The sequence below is a fragment of the Meriones unguiculatus genome, chromosome 7 (assembly GCF_030254825.1).
Source record: "Meriones unguiculatus strain TT.TT164.6M chromosome 7, Bangor_MerUng_6.1, whole genome shotgun sequence".
NCBI classification, from domain to species: Eukaryota; Metazoa; Chordata; class Mammalia; order Rodentia; family Muridae; genus Meriones; species Meriones unguiculatus.
The window spans coordinates 37,576,335-37,597,438 of NC_083355.1; the positions used below are offsets into that span (position 1 = coordinate 37,576,335).

The 21,104-nt window shown below is 41.3% G+C and overlaps 2 protein-coding genes across 2 annotated transcripts in view; one reads left to right on the forward strand and one right to left on the reverse strand.

The window, feature by feature from the left end:
* Positions 1-11,843: 11,843 nt before the first annotated feature.
* Znf830 (zinc finger protein 830) lies at positions 11,844-13,431 on the reverse strand. The gene has a single exon (XM_021642647.2). It carries the CDS (start codon positions 13,391-13,393, stop codon positions 12,281-12,283), a length of 1,113 nt encoding a protein of 370 aa, XP_021498322.2. The 5' UTR covers positions 13,394-13,431; the 3' UTR covers positions 11,844-12,280.
* Positions 13,432-13,461: 30 nt separating this feature from the next.
* Positions 13,462-21,104, forward strand: part of Cct6b (chaperonin containing TCP1 subunit 6B) — a 44,386-nt gene continuing 36,743 nt past the window's right edge. Inside the window, exons 1-3 of the mRNA XM_021642648.2 lie at positions 13,462-13,691; positions 15,449-15,512; positions 17,002-17,136. Of these exons, the coding sequence (XP_021498323.1) occupies positions 13,555-13,691; positions 15,449-15,512; positions 17,002-17,136 (336 nt within the window). The 5' untranslated portion in view covers positions 13,462-13,554. The remainder of the gene's footprint in view (positions 13,692-15,448; positions 15,513-17,001; positions 17,137-21,104) is intronic.

Here is a 21,104-nt window from a genome sequence, read left to right on the forward strand (position 1 = left end):
GGCCTATCCAGGCCTGCGTCTTAGACCCCTCCCCCTCCAGCCGCCACGTGTGTCGCTGTTCTGTTCCGGTTTGCACTGAGGAGTTGTGGGGGTTCAAGTGGCAGCTTGGGGCGCTGCGGGCCTGAACTCCCTAGAATTTTTCGTTATTGGATAGTGAAGATAGTAATTAAAAAATTATTGCAGTGAGCCCAGGGAAGGAAAGATGGATTCGTTCCTGTATTTTCCATTCCTGTATTTTCTATTCCTGACTACAAGAGTTTTGCTGAATTAAAAAGTGAGGCTATTTTAATTAAAAAGATACTTAGGCAGTGTGATGGACAGTGGCCCCGATTATAAGTCATTTAGTGTACTACCGCTTCTGAACCTCAAGCTAGCTTTGTGAATTTGAGATGGGCTGTTTTTACAAAAATAAAAGTATCCGGGGCCGGGGAGGTAAGTGACCTTGTTCTGTAGGAAGGGCACACAGTTGGGCTTTGTTAGGTAAATAAAGAGCAGATCGTGGAGCAAAGTTCTATTTGTAGGTATAGCCTTTATTCCATAGGGAAAGAACGCTGTGAAGGGCCTAGGGAAACTGGTCGGGGGACGGACTAAGGCAAGCGAACCCACTAAAAGGCTATCACACTATCGAAGTGGCCTTGAGATGGAGAAGAAGGTGCATGCTTGAAATTACTTACACTTTAAAAGTACCAGTATGAGGGCTAGAGAGATGGTTCCGAGGTTAAGAGCACTGCTTGCTCTTCCAGAGGACCTGAGTTCAATTCCTAGCAACCACTTGGTGGCTCACGACCATCTATAATGAGATCTGGTGCCCTCTTCTGGCGTGCAGGTGTACATGCTGACAGAGCATTGTATACATAATAAATAAATAATTTTTTTTAAAAAAAGTACAAATATGCATTGCTCAGTTATCTTGACAAGATTGAGCTGATACACAAGGTCATTTACAGAACTGGAATGAGAGCTGAAGGGAGGCTCTTTGGAGTGGAAGGAGAAGTGCTGTTTGCTGTGCTGAGGCCCCTAGATCCCCCTATTTGAAATGAGATGAAGGCTCTTTGTCTCCTCTCAACTTGTGGCTAAACCTGGGTTTGGGAATCAGAAGGGCTTAGGAGGCTCAAGGTCTTCGGTGAGGAAGCATGAACATTTTGACTGGAGAACCTTGACTCAATCCAGCTTTCCCCTAGCCCAGTGCTCATGTTTCATCACTAGCCTTAGATGTGGTTGCTGAGCGCTGGAAACGTGATCAGTCTGAGAGATGCTGTAAGTGAACGCTGCACGCTGACAAGTGCCCAACCCATCCCCCAAAGAATGTAAAAGATCTCATGGATAGTAATGGTGCATATACTCCACTTAATCTGCTGAAGTAATTTTCGATATGTTGGTTTAAATAAAAGATAATTTTTAATAAAAGATTTTTTTATGTCACTATTTAATTTTACTTATTTGAAAATGGGGCATCAGAAAATCCAGAGCTTCATGCTTGACTCCCACTGTATTTGTTCAGCACAGCACTCCACAGTTGTAAAGCCTATGGTGAGGGGTGGTGGGTATCTGCTCCTCTGTGTCCTGTAGTTGGAAAGGTTCTCACTATAGAAACAAGGCTTGTCTGAAAATACATCCGAGGCCAATTTCCTTCTGAAACTCCTAGATCTTCTTCCCTCTGCCTCTAGAGTGCTTTATGCATCTTTAATGCTCAGTGCCTAGAAAAGCCACCTGCACATAGTAGACACACAGTATATACTATTTATTCACTCATTTATTTTTGGTTTTTTCAAGACTGGGTTTTTCTGTATAGCCCTGGCTGTCCTGGAACTCACTTTGTAGACCAGGCTAGCCTCCAACTCAGAGATAAACCAACCTCTGCCTCCCGAGTGTTGGGATTAAAGGCATCTGACACCACCTTTCAGGTAGCATATACTTTTAAATGAATGAAATTCTCCAGCTAATGAAATGAATGGATAATACTCTAAGAGTGCTCTCAAACCTCTTGAAGGAAGTTCATTATGTCTTTGACAAAGATGTAATTTTACAAAAACACTCAGGCCTTGAAAGAAAAAAAATTTTTTTTTATTTTCTTAGAACTACATGGCGGGCTGGAGTGATGGCTCAGAGGTTAAGAGCACTGGCTGCTCTTCCAGAGGTCATGAGTTCAATTCCCAGCAACCACATGGTGGCTCACAACCATCTATAATGAGATCTGGTGCTTTCTTCTGGTGTGCAGGTCTATATACAGACAGAACATTGTGTACCTAATAAATAAATAAATCTTAAAAAAAAAACCTACATGTCATCCTGCTGTGAAACATAACTAGGTATGAAAGCTGCAAATAGCATTTTTTCCCTTTTTTATGGTAAGAACACTGAAGTTTCATTTAGCATGAATCTAAATGAAGTGATTTTTATTTTTCCTTTTTTGAGGCAGTGGTGGGGGCAATCTCACTATGCAGCTGTAGGTTTGTCTCCAATAGCAGCACCCTACGTCGCCATATAGTACTGGGGCTTGAGTTGTCTACCCCCATGCCAAGCTTGCATTTCTTTTTCTTTTAAACTTTTTAAATTTCAATTTCATATTGGACTTTTGCATACATGTATGTCTGTATGAGGATGTCAGATCCTCTGGAACTGGAGTTATAGACAGTTTTGAGCTGCCATGTGGATGCTGGGAATTGAACCCAGGTCCTCTGGAAGAGCAGCTGGTGCTCTTAACCACTGAGCCATCTCTCCAGCCCCCAAGCTTACATTTCTTTATAAAGATAAAGGTTGGTGAGGAAGATAGGGCTTTGAAATAGCACAGTCAGGTGTGAATTGTGGTCTAGCCTGAGCTGGGTAACTTTCATCTGATTTCATCCCTGGACCTTAGGTTCCCTGGTGAAATGGGACAGTCTTGCACTTCACCTTTAAGATCTATGTTTCATTGACTTGCTTTTTTAAGAATGTAAGTCCTGTTATTCATGTCTTCCCTGCCCCTTTTCTCCCTTTGTGCATGGATTCTAGGTTATTCAAACACCAATTCTTGAAGGATTGACTTCTCCTTTTTATTGCTTTTGTTCCTTTAAAAAAAAAATCTTTTGAAGCAGGGCATGGTGGCACATGCCATTCACTGAGAGGCAGAAATAAGATCTCTGAGTTGGAGGTCAGTCTGGTTTTTATATCAATTTCTAGGCCAGGGAGGGCTTTATAGTGAAACCTTGCTTCAAAAATAAATAAATAGCCTTTCAGGTTGGTGTACATAGTAATGGATTTCATCATGATCTAGATTACGCTTTGTTCTTTTCTGTTACCTACCCACTGCTCTGCCTGTGCCCTCTCCACCCTCAGCCAGATCCCTTTTCCTAGTTTGTCTTCCCTTTCCTAGTTTGTCTGCTCTCCTATGGCAGGTAGTCCATTGTCCTATTTCCCACCACCACTGAGGTTTCTTCCTCTCCCTTCTATTCCCCTTTCTAGTTTTATGGCTCACAAACACACATGAACACATATGCATGATTTGGGTTTCACACATGGGAGAGGACATGCAGCATGTCTTCTTTTTTCTCTTTTTAAGAAAACATTTGACTGTGTGAAGGCCTACTTACTGTAGCTTTAGAGTGAGCCTTGACACCAGCTGGTGTAGGTCCTTTAGCTGTATTCATTTCCATTAGTGGTTACGTTCGCTATTGTGGGTCTCTTGCTTTTTTTGTGTAAATGTTGAAATCATCTTCTAAATCTAATAGCCACAAAATGAGTTGTGACTACACTAATTTGAGACCAAGTTGCACCCACATGGCAGCTCACTTCAGTTCCAGGGGATCCGACACCCTCACACAGACATACACGCAGTCAAGACACCAATTCACATAAAATAAAAATAAATAAATGATTTAAAAAATATATGACTTCCAGTTGAGGCTTATCAAGATTTTTAGTTAAAGGGAAACAGAAAGATAGCTCAGCAGTTAAGAGCTTTTACTGCTCTTCTTGCACAGGACCTGAGTTCAATTCTCAGCAGCCACAAAGCAGCCCACAAACTCCTATAATTCCAGCAGCAGGGGTCCAATGCTTGTTTCTAGCCTCAGCAGGCACTTGTACTCATAGGCGCGCACACACACAAGCTTTTAAAAGAGAAGCAAACGACAAAACAAACAAAAAAACCTACAGGGAGAACTGTATGCTGTTCGCTTGGAAGGCATGAATGGTGCTAGAGCAAACACTTCACATCTTCCTGGAGAGGGCAGACATTTGGGAAGTTGCTTTGGTCTCAGTGGGTTCCTCCTTTTAATAAGTTCTACCCTATGAATCCCATAAATCTCAGCAGCAAAATCCAATCTTAAAGTTTAGTTTGCTTAATAGTCACACAATTAAAAGATGTTTTAAAGAAATATGGCAGAGGTGCCAGGATATGTATTTAAAAGCGAGCCGCTGCATGCGGGAATATATAGTAATTCAACTCAGCTTTGTTCTTCACTGTCAGCAGGTTCTAGAAGTTTCTTCCTTCCTTCCTTCCTTCCTTCCTTCCTTCCTTCCTTCCTTCCTTCCTTCCTTCCTTCCTTCCTTTTTTTCTTTCTTTCTTTCCTTCCTTCCTTTTTTCTTTCTTTCCTTCCTTCCTTTTTTCTCTTTCCTTCCTTCCTTCTTTTTTTCTCTTTCTTTCTTTCTTCCTCTTCCTTTCCCTCCTTCTGCTCTTCTTTTCTTCTCTTCTCCTGTCCACATTCAGAATGAGCCTTTCCTCCTCAATTAAACCTCTCTGGAAATGCCCTCAGACATACCCAGAGAAACAGTAAGATGGCTCAGTGGGTTAATTTTTTTTTTTTTTTTTTTTACTATATAAGCCTGATAACCTGAGTTGAATCACCAGAACCCATAGCAGAAGGAGAGAATGGACTCTCACAGGTTGACCTCTGACCTCCACACATGCTGTAGCATGCATGTGCCTATACTAACATATGTGGCATGCACATGCAAAATAATAAATTAAATAATAAATTAAAATTAAAAACTAAGAAACATCCTTTGGTAGTTTAGTAAGCATGATCCTCATAGACTCATAGATTTGAATATCACTAGGGACTGGCACTGTTTGAAAGGATTCGAGGTATGGGCCTTGTGGGAAGAAGTGTGTCACTGGGGTTGGGTTTTGAGTTTGAAAAGCCCATGCTCCATCTCAACACCAGTGTCTTTCTCTTCCTGCTGCCTGTGGATCTGATGTAGAACTCTCAGCCACTTCCCCATTACTGTGACTGCCTGAATGTTAGCATACTTCCCATCATGATGAGAACAGACTAAACCTCTGGAACTGTAAGCCAGCCCCAATTAAATAATTTCCTTTATAAAGGTTCCTGTGGTCATGGTGTCTCTTCACAGCAATAGAACACTGAGGCACGACCAGTGTATGTCTCCTACGGATTCCAAATCCAACCAGGCTGACAATGAAGATTAATCATTGCAGGAAGAAAACTTTGATTCCATGTCTTCCACTGGGCTCAGTGCTAGTTTAGAGGTAGTGTTGGTGAATTGGTGCTTTTTCCAGCTTTGGTCTGGTAGCTAGAAGAGACTAAAGCTAGATACTTTCTGCCATTCTTGTTGTAGGTCCCACTTTCCTTATACTTGAAGAGCCCTTCCCCTTTCTCACCTTTTGAGGAGTCCAGTATCTCCACAACCCAGGATCTTGTTTGAGGCTTTAGTTCTGCAGCCTCTTGTGCTCTCTCTGTCCTGCCTGGAGATTCCCCATTTGGTCTTGGTGATAAACATATGTGGGAGGGTCCTTAGAGAGTACATTGACATAGACTGTGTAATCTTCAAAAGGGATATAGGTAGGTGTCACACAGCCAAGTGAAGAGGTAGAATTGAGACTGTGACCCAAGTTTAATTTAAACAGTCTTAATATATAGCCCTTTGCCTCCTGAGTGCTGTGATTAAAGGCATGTGCAACAGTTGGTATGTGCCTGGCCAAATGTAGTTTTCTCGAAGGGCTACTTTTTAGCAATCTTTCTGAACAGGTACTATGGTCAGCTCCGTACAAGGCATTGGCTGGGTGCTAGATGGATACTGTTAAACATGGTCCCTCCCCTCACAGTTCTGTTGACATCTGTCTTTGAATTTCCTATAAAGCCGTACATGGTAGCTGACAGAAAAGGAATGCTCAGTGAATGCTTACTGTACTATCCCATACTCCTCATATGCTGAACAATGTTGAGCAGCACGGGCAAGTATGTGTTGACTTCATTTTTGTGATGGACAAGCAGGCTCATCATTATTTCTCAAATCCTAGTTTGACAGGTTTCTCTATTGTATTAATCACTGTGTTTTATTTTTGTTTTTGCCACTGCAGAACTGTCTCAAGTTCTTTACAGTGCTGTTCCCACATCCCCAGTGAAGATCCAACGACTAGCAATCTCCAAGCCCAGGCTGGGCTGCTGGAAGTAGTTAGGAAACCACTGCCTTAGGGATGGGTCTGTTTGGACCAAGTTGGACAGCCCTTTGTCCATAGCTTAACACTGATGGCTGATGCTGCAAATGCTGCCAAGTTGTCCTCTAGGAAAGCATGTTGTGGAACTCTCTTTTCTTTACGTTCAGTGGTATTTTGCCTGCATTAAGATCTGTGTGAGAATGTCAGAAGCCCTAGAACTGGAGTTACAGACAGGTGTGAGCTGCCATGAGGGTGCTGGAAATTGAACCCTGGTCCTCTGGAAGCAGAGCAAGGGCCCCTGACTACCGAGCTATCTCTCTAGCTCCCTGGACCTCTCTTCCAGAGTTCCCACTGAGATATTTTAGGAGGCTCCAGTCCAGCAGAGACTGGGACTAGATTTAGAAGTCAGTGGCAGTGTCTGCCTAGCCAGGTGTGAAGCACTGGGTTTGAGGCCCAGCACCATAAAGCAAATTAGAACCACCTATTTCACAAACTAGGTTTTAGCAAGTGTTTGTGCTTTTCTTTTCTTTTTTCCCCCCTCTTTTGAGACAGGCTTTTCTGTAGCTTAGGCTTTTTGCCTGGAACTCATTATGTAGCCAAGGTTGGCCTTGAACACCTAGTCTTCCTATTTTCTCTCTACTTCTCAAATTCTGGCATCATAGATGCATACTATGTCTGGCTTTGTGCTTTTCTTTATGTGTACACTTTTCTATATGCTTTTATTTCATAATTAAAATTCTTATATTATTAAATGAAAATTAATATTAATGAAATTAAAATTTGATACTAAATAAAATTTTTATTAAAAAGTAAAAATTAAAATCCTGCCCCCAAGCTTGAGGTCAGCTTCATCATGAAGACTTCCATTTTTTCAGTATTACTGTCTTCTCACAATTGAGGACAATAATTGTTTTTCAGCCCTGTCTTTACTACACTGGAATTCTGGTTTTGAAGAGGAATCTAAACTCAGGGTGGCATCAAAGGTTGCTTACAATCTAACCCCAACAGACATCCTGCTCTGCCTCTCACACCTCTTTCTAGGTACCCAAAGCTACTATTTCCTGAGAAGTCTGTACACTTTGCATATCTATCTTGGTCCACTTCTCTCTCCTTCCCCAAAGCTAGCTCAAAATTTCAATCTTCCCTTTTCTCACCCTTTGTGCCACCACTCACGCCCTCACTCACAAACACATTGAATATGCTGCTCTGAAATGTACATTCCTGTTTTTTGTTATTTCCCTTTTCGTTTTGAGACAGACTTGGCTATCCTGGATTCTGAAAACCAGGCTGGCTTCAAACTCAGTTTCCCTGCCTCTGCCTCCCAAGAGTGTTGAGATTACAGGTGTGCACCACCATGTCTGGCTACATTACTGCTTTCAGTGTAAAGTGTCTTCCTGTCCCCTTCTGTCCTCAGTGGGGCTCATTTGAGTGAGTTTGTAAGGAATATTTAGCTACCCCTCAAGGAAAAGGAGGCTTTTTAAGGGCTTGGCCTTTTATATCTCAGTGTCATGGAAACATGAGGGTCTTTGAGTGACAATTGAACATTGTAAAAGGATTACCATATTTTGTTGGGCAGGCATGAGAGGCAACAGGGACTAACAGACATTAGTGGCTAGAACCAAAGGCAGACAGAAGTAGAGATTCTGGGTACACTTTAGAGGTAGAACAGGACCTAACAAATGACCTTGACTTGCAGGTTGAGGAACGGGTATGGATCACTCCCACAGAATAGGTTGGTAGCTCCACTTAACAGAGGTGACGGAGAACAGTTTTAGAATGAAAGCTGTTTGAGATTCATTAAATTTAGAACACCTATTAAACATTCTGACGCAGTGTTAGGGGGGTAGGAAGAGAAGCTAGAAGAGACAGAAAACACCATTTCATTAGTTAAGGATGTCAACCTACGGGGGCTGGAGAAATGGCTCACTGGTTAAGAGCACTTTCTGCTCTTCCAAAGGACCTGGGTTCAATTCTCAGCACCCACATGGCAGCTCACAACTGTCTGTAATGCCCATTCCAAAGGATCTGACATCTTCACACTAATGTAAATAAAATAAAGATAAATAAATAAATATTAAAAAAAAAAGGATGTCAACCTACAAATGGAAACTTAATTTTCACAAACTTAAAACAGCTGTGTCATTTACTGGCTCCTACAGCCCTTACCGATTTGGTATTGTGGGGAGAGGTGATCAAGGCTTTGGCTGTAGATCTCTGGAATAATAATCTTAGCTCTACCCTGGCTGTAGGTTGAAGTCCTAGAAGAGAAAGGCCAAGGCTGGTATAAGCTTGAAGCCTTCAGGACAAAGGTGATATTTAAACCCACTTGAATGGGAGAGATCAGCTGATGGTGGCAATGTAAGTAGAGAACACAAGGTACAGTAAAATCTACAAGAAAAACAAAATTCAGAGAATCATGACTTTTGTTCCTGTTAAAACCTTAACCTATTACCAGCATCACAGACATCCATCATTCTCACTGATAAAGTTGCTAGCCACTTGGTGCTTCTGACAGAAAATTTTGTTTTCATTAAGATTTTCTATTCTATATTTAGAACGGCTCATGGAGTCTCACTGCATCCCTGTGAGGATTACATACTTTCATTTGATATTTGAGCAAAATGAAGTTTAGACAGGTGACTTGGCGAAGACCATTAACCCCTTAAAGGTGGAGCAGGCTGAGAATACAGCAGTGATAGACCTCTTGTGTAGCATGCCTAAGGTCCTGGGTTCAAATCCCTAGTACTGCAAAGTAAAATGGAACAAGCTTGAATAGTTGGGCTTTGTATTGCCAACTGCTTTGCTTTATTACTCTACATTAATCTGGTGTTTACTATTAACAGTTTTAGGTCTATATTTTGTATTTTTCCCCTGCAAGTATCAGAAAAGCTAATACTCCCATCATAAGTGAAACACATATGAAAACACTTCATAATTGTAAGGCACTGGACTAATGTATACTTGGAAGGTACCTTTTTATTCTTTGCAATAATTCTGTGACAGTGGCTGAGTTAGGGACCTTTCTAAAAAGAGAAGTGACTAGAAGGAATTTTGGGGACCAATTCTCTCAGGGAACAGCACAGCTGAACATCAGACCTAACTCGGCTTGGAGGATGTAATGATCTTTGCAATTTGATCTCAACTTCAACAAGAACTCACTGGGCACTGGCCATGATCAGGGGTCTTTTCCTACTGCCCTAAACAAGGACCACCAAGATCAGATTTTGATGTTCTTGTCCCTTTGAAAAGCCAGTGGTAGTTCATGAGCATCAACATGCTTGACATTCCTTACATCTGTAGAAAAATCAAATGTTCAAGAATAAAATGTTAACTGAGGGGGCTGGATAGTTGAGTGGTTAGGAGTACTTGCTGCTCTTCTAAAGGACCCAAGTTTGGTTCCCACACCCATGCTGGGTGGCCCACAGCTGTTTTTCTGGTTTCTTTAGATGTGCGTGCGTGCACACACACACACACACACAAATAAAAGCAAATCTTCTTTACATCATGATGTTCAATGATAAGCTACCTTACCACATCTAACCTCCACTGCTGCCAAGAATGAACTTCTTGCTCACTACTTTCTCAGCATGTTTTCTTTTTTCACTTATGTAACTTTTAGATCTGTGCTGTCCTTTAGGGAAGCCATTAATTACCAATGGATACTGAACACTGAAAATGTACATGCTGTTAGATACACTTAAAAAATGTATGCAAAAGCTTTCAGTAATATTTAAATATCACTGAGATAGAGCAGAGTAAATAAAAACATTGAAACTTCACCTGTTTCTTTTTAAAATGGCTACTAAACATAGTTTTTTGAGATAGGGCCTTATTATCAAATGCATGGCCTCAAAATAACAGCAATTCTCCTGCCTCAGCTTTCCCTAGTGCTAGGATTAGAGATACGACCCACAATGCCCAGCTTTGTAGTTCTAATAAAGGTGTTCCTGCACATCATTACTCACCTTTCAATCCACCTTTATACTTTCTTGCATGCTGAAATGACTGAAAATTCTCAGTGTGGGGGCCATACATCTGAAGTACCTGAGCTCTTTGTGATTGTCAAACAGAAATAGCCATCACTAATCAGTTGGCAAAGAATTCCAACTGATTCTTTGCAGCAAGAGGGCACATAACAAGTCAGAAAATGTCTTTGTGGTACCCACACCTAAAAGAAAATCCTCTGACATCCTATCCTTGTCCCTTCTACATTTTTTTCCTTGTACTTCTAGTCACTAAACTGTTAGCTCTTCCTGAGGAATTGTTACTCTCCAACCCCTTGGTCGATAACTAATCAGTCTTAGTCACTTTACTTCTGAAGTAGTTTCTACATAATTTCCCAGTTCCTTGTCCTGCACTCCTTCCATACCATAGACTACAACCAGAGGAACACCTAATTGTCCCATACCATATACTACGACTAGGGTAACACTTAATTGTCACAGAATTCTTTGGCTTAAAAACAAAACAAAAAATCCTCCATTTATTTCCACACTACCTATATGAACAATTCTTTAAAATTAAAGGCTTTTTCCCCCTTTTATTTTAGACAAGATCTCACTATGTATTCCAGGTGCTTCTGAACTCCATCCCTTGCCCTCCGCTTTCCAAAGGTTGCGATGTCAGGTGTGAGTCACCATATTCAGTTTTCAAGGCTTTTCACACACTTTTTCTTGGTGCTTTCCCCTATAAAATCTGGACTAGAATGGGTTAATACATGTAAAACACTTAGAATTCTGTCTGGCCTACACTTAGAACAGTATGTTTTAGCTATTATTATTATTATTAAATTTGAACTCACTGTATATAAAACACTGCTGTTTATTTTCCTTTTTGAACAGTTCATCCTCCAAAGTGAGGAGTACTTTAAACTATCAACAGCTATTATAAGGCAATGTCATTGTCTTTCTAGCAACTTAGGTATCTTCCTGCCATTGAAAAAACTGTAAGCAGGACCTAATTTACCACAAAAAAATCAAATTTCAGACTCAATGAGGTAGAGATGAAAGGTAGTATTTCCTTCATTTGAAAACCAGCTCAGTGGTGGCAGAATACTTGCCTAGCATGTATCCCATGGCCCTGAATACTGTGCCTAGCATGTTTTGCGGGCAGGGAGCACAGCAAAATTTATACAACATATTAGAGGAAAACAAACCCTGGAAAAAATATATAAATAGGTTCTGGACTTAAGGCAGAACTCCAACTTGGATTCATATTAGGTTAACCTGGAAATATTAAAAAATATTGTCATCTGGATCCCATTTTGATTTATGGAATCTAAGGTTAAGGCTCAGGCACTAAAGTTTCATAGGTGATTTGACATTCCATCAACAATCCAAATTTTTCACAGTATGACAATCACCGGTCTTGTCAAAGAAATATTGGCTTAAGAGGGTTGGACATTTGTGGCATGTTTTTCTCAGTGGTCTCATGAAGTATGTTTTTTGAAAACAGAATACTCTCTCACTGCTTTATGAAGAATATGTGTTTATGAGAAGCCTTCCAAAAACAACCTTCCCAAAGCCCCAACTATTGGAGTTTAAGGCTCGAAAAAAAATATATTTTTTGGTCTGATTTCTATTTATAAGTTTCAAAACAGAGTGACATATGTAAATATAGACTCAGCTTAGTATAGTATTTACAACTTAGATTTTACAACTGAAAATCAACATTAAGCCTGTAAACGTAAAAAGCTGGCAATTTGTGGTTATAATTTCAAAAAGGTCAAAAACAGTTTTACCTCAAACATTTTACAATAAATAGCACCGCAGTACCTTCTCTAAGTATTACTGCTCACAGGTTAATTTATCCCAACAACTCAGGGTACCCAAGGTTGAAAGTACTTGGACAAAGCACTGTTTACAGGGCAGTGGGGACCAATGGAAAGCTCAGGTCCTCAACACCTTACAGCAAAGCCCCTTTTACCCTCCAGTCCTGAGACAACAAATCCTGTAATTCTCCCTCGTCGTCACTGTCCACATTCTCCTCTTCTTTTTTCTGCAATTCTTTTATGGTCAGAACCTCTTTAAGTTTGTTTTTTAGTTCATCCTGGCGATTCCGCAGCTTTTCCACCCGACGGTAGCACTCTATCTGTTCATCAATCTCTCCGATCTGCCGGTCCAAGCGTCCCTCCTCATCCTCTTCCGCAACTATAGCTTCCGAGATAGTGTTGACTTGCCTCATAGCCTTTTGAAACTCGTCCCACTCTTTGTCCATCTGATCTTTTGGGGCATCAACTTTCCGGACCTTTGCATCGACCTCAGGGTCGTCGAAGAACCCTTCCGGTAAGGCCTCGGCAGTGTTCTCTCTCCTTTCCACCACCTTTTCTTGTATTTCTGCTTTCTCAATTGACCCTGAATGAGGGACTATGGGGGCCTTGGGAAGATTTGTATCAAAGGGATCCTTTGGCAGCACATTGCTTGTCGTCTCCCTCGGAGAGGTAAGCGAGTATTCTCTGCCCTGTGCATCTGAAAGATGCTCGCTACTGTTCCGTCTTTCTTCTCCACCTCCCTCTTCTTCCTCCTCCTCTTCCTCATCTTCATAATCAGGGAGTAAACCGAGTCCGGAAGGTTTACTGGGGGTCGCCCTAGCAGCTTCCTTTCCCGATTTCTCAAAGTTGGCGGACGACACCGAGGTGGAGGGCTGTACCTGAGGCCCCACGGAGACCTTGCCTCTTTTGGCGTCTTGGCTCTCCACATCCGTCGCTCTCCTCTTGGTGGGCTGAAGCGCTGTGCTGGCGGACGGGCCCTGGGTCGTTCCCTTGGCGCCTTTCAGCTCCGCAACTCTCTCCCGGTGCTGCTTTCCCAGAACATGGGTCTGCCACAGGAGCTCGCTCTTGACCGGAGTGTTACAGAGAGCACAACTCAACTGCCCCAGACGGTTGTACTTGGCGAACGGGGATTCTATTCTCTTCCGGTTGGTGCTCAGGCGCTGCTTCTCCTTCATCAACCGCCTCAGCTCCTCCTGATTCACCACCCGCTTCCCCGCCGGAGTCCGAGCAGAGGCGGAAGACGCCATGTTTGCGCCGCGGACTCAGGCGACTCAGGCGGCTCAGGCTTCCGTCACGGCGAGGCGTGATGGCGTCATTTCCTGTTATGGCGCCGATTGGCCGAAGCTCGGGAGTGTGGGCGTGGCGCCAGGGTTCGGCGTGGTCAAGTTAGGGGCTGGACCGTTGGACCATGGCTGCGATCAAAATTGCCAACCCTGGGGCTGAGGTGACACGGAGCCAGGCAGCCTTGGCTGTGAACATATGCGCGGCCCGAGGGCTGCAGGATGTGCTGCGGCCCAGCTTGGGTCCTAAGGGCACGCTGAAAATGTGAGATGCCGCTAGGGTGTGCGGGGTGTCGCGGCGTCCTCTGAGGCTGATGAGGTTCAGTGAAAACCTGAAGCAACGCTGACCCACTCAGATGCCCGATTTTCCTCCCTCTCATTCCTAGTCCCGTATCTTTGGCCCCTTTGCGGAGAAAAGACCCTATCAGTAGAAGCTGTGGCACCCTCTCTTTTTCACTAGGCAGCCTGTTCATACTGTGGCTCACTGGAAACTTAAGTCTTGAAAACGCTTCTGGTACTCCCTCCTCTCTCCTGCTGGAGACGAACTTAGCATTGTGCCGGCGCTCAACCGCTCAACCGACGTTGGGATGCAGCCCCGCTGTAGACAGTATTGTTTTGATGTGTGTTGAACTGGCTTTGGAGCCAGGCAGGTATAGGTTGACCTTCAAGTTCCGTTATCTTCAATCTGTTGGTACTTGGTCAAGTTCTTGTAACTCTCTGTACCTACAGTTCTTCATATTTATTCATCCATTTGGATATACGTTTATTTAGCAACATTGCTTATTTTTACAGAGAAAGAAAAGAGGGAGTGGGGAGATCAAAAGGAAAGTGAACACTCTGAGAGGAATGAGCAAATTAACATTAATAGTAAAGGAGTTCACTTAACACTAGATGCTGGAAAAACAGATGAAGTAGTTTCTGTTCTTTTCTAAAAAGATTGATTTGTTTTATATTTATTTGTGTACATCTGTCTGAGTTTATACACATCAGGTGTATGCAGATGACCCCAGATGTCAGAGGGTGTCACATCCCCAGGACTTGAGTTTTAGGCAGTTGTAGGCCGTCTGATACTGGTACTGGAAACCAAGCTTAGGTCCTCTACAAAAGCAATAAGTGCTTTTAACTGCTAAGCCATTTCACCAGCCCTTAAAGTGATATGGTAGTGACATATATGCCAATTATATATAGATGCAAACGATTTTATAGGGGAAAGGGTCCAATTACTGAAGGACAAGCCTCTCAAATAACAGATGTTTGATCAGAGTTGTAGAATGATTTGAGCAGTTGGTAGAGGGAATCAAGGCTTCCTGGTGCTGCAAATCCAAGAGAAACTAACATTATACTTCATCAAGGGAACTGAAAGACCTACTGTGGGAATGATGGTTGATGAATCAGGAGAGTTTGGGAAAGACCAAGTATGTTACTGCTAACTTACTTTGATTTTTATCCTGAAGATGGGGAAGATCATAAAATCATTGAAGGGACTGTTGATCAGGAAACTGAGTCACACTGCAGTTTTAGAAAAATATAACATGGATAGTTGATTCAAATTTGGAGACAAGATGCTGTCTAAGCAGTATAGAAAAGATAATAATAAAATTGGAGAGAAGAGGTCCAAAGGTGTTTAAACTGTGGAATTGACAGAGCTTGGTGATTTAATAAATGCAAGGGATGAGGCAACCAAATTCATTGAGTAAATTATGATATTCACCAAGATAAAAACCTATAGGAAATTTGCAAATTTGTACTTTGTTTTATACTTTTCATTAGCCAATGTGTATAACCCATCAGCTGATCTTTAAACCCATAAATGCCCCATTTGGAATGAGATCACTATAAGGTCATCTGGGAGAAATAATCCTATGATATGCAAGTGGCAGTTATTACCACAGTATTACTCCCTAGTTTAATGTAGAGTTTCCAAGCCCAGTCACCTGAGTTTAGGACCGTGGATGGCAAGAACAAGAATGGTATTTGATTCTTGGCTTGTGGAGTTAATAAGTACCATTGTTCATTTAACAGGCTTGTTTCTGGGGCAGGTGACATCAAACTCACTAAAGATGGCAATGTACTGCTTCATGAGATGGTGAGCTAACGCTCTTCTTCATTTTCTTTTCTGAGACAGGATCTGCCTGTGCAGCCCTGGCTGGCCACAAACTCACAGCCCTCACCCCCACCCCCAAGCCTCTGCCTCCTAAATGTTGGATTCAGGCATTGACTACAATGCCCAGGTGCTGTTGGCTTTGATAATCCTTACAAGCCTTAATTAAAAACATGGCCCATGGGCTGGGACCACAGCTCAGTGGTAGAGCATTTTCCTAGCATGTGCAAGACTCTTGGTTGGGAGGTGGGGGGAGGTAAGGTACACTCTGTATATTATATGCAAATTTATTTATTTAATCTGGGGTGGGGGCAGGCTAAAAAGATGGCTCAGAGGTTAAGAGCGATGGCTTCCTCCAGAAGACCCAGGTTCAGTTCCTAGAACCTACATGGCAGCTCACAACAGTCTGTACTTCCAGTTCCACAGGATCCAACACCCTCACATAGCATACATGCAGGCAAATCACTAATGCACATAAAATGAAAAAAATTATTTTAGCTGGGCTTGGTGGTGCATGTCTTTAATCCCAGCACTTGGGAGGCAGAGGCAGGCAGAAGTTTGAGGCCCACCCATCTATAGATCATGTTCCAGGACAGACATGGCTACAAAGAGAAACCTTGTCTTGAAAAAATTATTATTATTATTATTATTATTATTATTATTATTATTATTTTGTAATGCTAGGGTTTGTGCATTAGGCCCTCATATTCTAGGCAACTTCTCTTTCCCACTAAGCTATACCTTCAATCTTACAATTTTTATTTGAAAAGATTTATTGTTTTTATCTGTATGAGGGTCTAGGACTCATTTTGTAGACCAGGCTGGCCTCAAACTCACAGATATCTACCTGCCTCTGCCTCCCAGAGTGCTGGGATTACAGGCATGTGCCACTGCACCAGCTTCAGAGCAGACTCTTAATGGCTAAGCCCAACAATTTTTTTCTTGTTTTTGTTTTTTGAGCAAAGGTGTGCTCCAACACAACCTGGGCATGATTTGTATTTTTAAGGCTGTCAGCTAAATACAGCAATCTTGAGATATGGTTGTTGGATTAAACTTAAACAAAAATGATTTTTGGCTATTTTCAAATGTTTGTAGTCTTAATAGCTTAGAGATACTTACAAATTAATAACATCTTTTCAGAGCACTTCATTATAGTCTTTGTAATCATGGAAAAAGAAAAAAGTCCTTTGCAGTTTACATAAATATATTCATCTTTGAGACTGAAGGGCTTAATTTCTTCTTGGAAATGTCATTGCATTTTGAAGCAAAGATTTTCATAAGATGTTCAAACCTCATTAATTCTCAACCTTAAAACTTTAGATTTGACATTTACTAAATATTGATAAGGTAAGCTTGTAAATGTGCAGCATGAAGTTTGTTTTTTAATTTTACTATTGACCCTTGGGTTATCTTGGGTTTAGTGGCCTTCTTTAACACAGTCTCTCTCTTTAAATCTGGTGTTTTCCTTTTCCAGCAAATTCAACACCCAACAGCTTCCATCATAGCAAAAGTGGCAGCGGCCCAGGACCATGTCACAGGGGACGGCACTACCTCCAATGTCCTGATTATTGGAGAGCTGCTAAAGCAAGCTGATCTTTACATTTCTGAGGTATTAAAGTTTCACACTACTTCAAAGCAAGTATATTTTTTAAAGTTTAATTTTAGAAAAAAAAAGAACCAATTTTAATTAGTTTAATTAGGCAGTTGTAAATGGAAACTTATTTTTTTGCCAAAGTAATGGCTATTATTACAAATATGTACTTTAAAAATATAAAATATTTAACGATATATAGAAAAGTTAAAAAAAAACCCTCCTGAGTACCCATGGATCATGCTTACAAAAGAAAATATAACTAATAAAAGTTGAAATAAAATTTTCTTTCTTTAAAAATAACTAGGGAAAGGGTTTTACTTTGTGGATGTCTTTTTCTAGTCCCTTTTTCCCCTATAAACTACTTAGCTGAATTCCTCTCTTCATTAGCCTATGAAATCATCATTCACATTTCTATATCTGTGCCTTTGTTCAAGTGTATTCTTTTCCCAACACTACAAATGGCTTTTTCCCTATAATTATTTGAGTCTTCCCTCAGAGACTGTCTTGGCAAAGCATAATCTGATCAAAGTGGAGATTCTGGCTTCTTTGTGTTCCAAGAATTATCTGTTCAGTATCTGTAACTTATCTTATTTAGAATGATTTGGGCTTCAACAGTGTGACTAAAGCTCTCCTAACCTTACAGAAATCATCTTATATAAGAGAACAATCGAGTCTGTGGCTGTAAATTTAAAAGTTCAATCAGCAATGAGGTTCCAGGGCCTTTTAATCTCTTAGCTCTTGTACTCACAGTATGGCTTCATCCTCAGATGGGTCTTGAATGTGATACTGTCGGAGGATGTCATGTTACTTGTTCTCCTTGGTAAGGCTTATTAGCAGGAAAGGGCAAGACAAAGACATTCCTCCAGTTCTAGCATATGAAGCCTTCCTCAGGCCAACCTTAGTCATATTCTCTTCTTAAACTAATAACCATTGTCAGGGGAATTGATTAGGCTAATCTAGACCCCACTGCTTAAGCTAGGCTTAAGGTTCCCCTGAACAGGTGAAAGATGGACACCTCCCAAAAATTAGGGTTGGGTGAGGAAAAAAGGAGATTGGCAATGGGGAGATGCTGGCAGATACAGAGCGCATATCTGAACATTGATAAAATGAAGGACAGGATGTGGTGAAAACACCCAGGAAGCATGGAGATGCTCCGATAGCTGCAGAGGACAGGCAGCATCCAGGTCAGGAGCCTGCACACAATGTCTTTGGGATGAAATGTGAGGTGCGTGGCGTTTCAGGCCAAAGCCCCACCTTAGCACTGGTATAGAACTACAGCATTTGGTATTACTGGAGTTGAATGGGATGTGTGTGATAGTGAAGAGGATGTGGAAGGAGGTGGAAGACAGTCTCAAAGGGTGAATAGCACTAGCTGGTCAAGAGCGTACGCTTCATCGCTGCAGTGAGCAGACTGAACAACAGCATATTAATGATTGATGTGACCAGATTGGCATTTTAAATATTTGCAGATAATTTTAATGAATTTACAGTCAGAGGCTCTCTCAGTAGTTCAGATGAGTGATTATGAGGACCTAGATTGAGGAAATTTTTGCAAATGGTAATAGCACAGGTTAGATTAGAGTGTTGGGTCTTATGGGTTTAAGTCTTCACTCCTTTTCTGAACTAGCTTGCTGATGTAAGACAAATTATATTATCTGTGTAGAGAAGTAATAGTGCTCACTTTATACTGTTGTTGAGAGGCTCAAATTAAATAATTCACATAGAGCCCTTAGAATTATGCCAAGCACAAGTGCTGTAATTTAAGTATTACAGGAGTAATGTAAAGAAGTGATCTGAGTGAACAGTGGTTTATGCCAGCTTTCACAATGTTTGTGTATTATTTTGCAAAATAAACAATACTGTGGAGAGATGGCTTAGTGCATAAAGTGTTTGCTGTTCAAGTGTCAGGACCTGAGTTTGAAGGCTCAATGTCCTCAGACCCTTGCCAAGCTAGGAATAGCAGCAGAAACCTGTAACCCTAGCACCCCTACAGGGAGAGACAGGAGAATGCCCTGAAGCTTGTGGGCCAGCAAGCCCAGGACATATAGTCATAAAAGAGACCCTACCTAAAGCAACGTTGAAGGCAAGGACCAATACCTAAGGTTCCAAAGTTGCCCTCTGACCTTCACACTCATTCTGTCAAATGTACATTCATCACTATCCACACATACCTAAAATATAGACAGTACAGATAAATGTACCAAAAAGAGAATAATAATGCTACTATTTCATTTTATGACTGTTTCAAAGACCTAGTACTTTAGTCATCGTAGGGAATTGATCTACACTTGCACTACATCTTCTGTCTGAACAGTATTTGAAAACCTTTAATTTTGTGAACCAGGCATGGTGGTACATGTCTGTAATTCTAGGACTCAGGAGTCTGAGGTGGAGAGATTGCAAGTTTGAGGACAGCTTGGGCTCATAATGAGACAGTGTCTCAAAAATTTATTTTGATCAGAATTTTAGAACACAAAAAAGTTGCAAGAATATTGCGGAGTCTCCAGGTTTCTCTCTCTCTCTCTCTCTTTCTCTCTTGAAACAAAACAAAACAAACAAACAAAAACAAAGCCCCCACCCAAACAAAGACTTTTGCTAGGCAGTGGTGACACACACTTTTTTTTTTTACTTTATTTATTTTATGTATATGGACACTGTTTTCATGCACAGCAGAAGAGGAAATCAAATTACATTACAGATGGTTGAAAGCCACCATATGGGTGCTAGGAATTAAACTCAGGTCCTCTGGAAGAACAGCCAGTGCTCTTAACCTCTGAGCCATCTCTTCAGCCCCATCTCCAGGTTTCTAAGTGCACCTCTGCTATGTCGTCTGTGAGACATATAATTAAGATAAGGTATCTAAATGTTTTCTGAATGGGTGAGAGGACATTTCCTCCTGATTATTTCAGTGTGACCTTTTTCCTTCCTTCGTTCCTTCCTTCATTTTATTTACTTTTGTTTTTAGACCTGGTTTCACTGTGTAGCTCAGTCTGGTCTCAAACTTGCTGTGTAGATGGGCTGACCTCTAACTCACCACTTTCTTGCTTCAGCTTCCTAAGTGCTAGGATACAGCCATGTACTCCCAGATCTTAGTGTAGAATTTTTTTTATAGAATCACTGAATTCTCATATATAGTTTATATATATATATATATATATATATATGAAGTTAATCTTAACATCAACAGTTCACAGAGTATACTATAATCTAGTCTTCAGAGTTCTTTCAAATTTCACCACTTACCATGTGTGTCTTTTACAGAAAATGTAAACTCTTCATGCATTGTATTCAGTTGTCACGTCCCTTTAGTCTTCTTTAAGCAGTCAGTTCTTTCCTTCACTGTGTGGGTACTTGGAGCAAACTTGGGTTGTCTCTCTTGGTGGCAGGCATCTTTACCCTCCAAGCCATCATGCTGGCCTGATATTGCTACTTAAAAACTATTTGTTGTAGTAAATTTTAAAAAAAACGGCTGTTGGGCTATATAATGTAATTTATTATTAGCCCTAAGATTATCACAACAGGATTATTTAATCCGATATCACAAATAATAACACACACACACACACACACACACACACACACACACACCTGTTAAATTTATAATTGCCTTATTTACCTTGGGCTAGGCAAATATTTTGCCTACACTGTCTGAGCATTCTCACCATCTATCTCCCAGCCCCCATGTGGTCTACCTTTCATTCATAATCCCATGGTACTTGCTTTTATTCTTCATCTGGCCTTTCCACGCCATTATTGGAGTCCTTTCTCCTAGCCCACATGGCTTCTTCTCCATGCTAACCCATCGTGGTGTCTTCCTTCTTCCTCTCTTCCTGTGATTCTCTTGAACCTGAAGCCCAGGAACCTTAGCCATGCCTATCCCATTCTGCCCTTCCCAGGTATAAGCCATTTAATCAACCAATCAGATATGTCTTAGGCAGGTTTACAAAACAAGGATGGGTAGAACCAGATCTTGAGAGCCAGCA

Excerpts from the sequence above, each read along its gene's own strand:
- Znf830 (XM_021642647.2), bottom strand. The coding sequence starts at position 13,393 with ATGGCGTCTTCCGCCTCTGCTCGGACTCCGGCGGGGAAGCGGGTGGTG.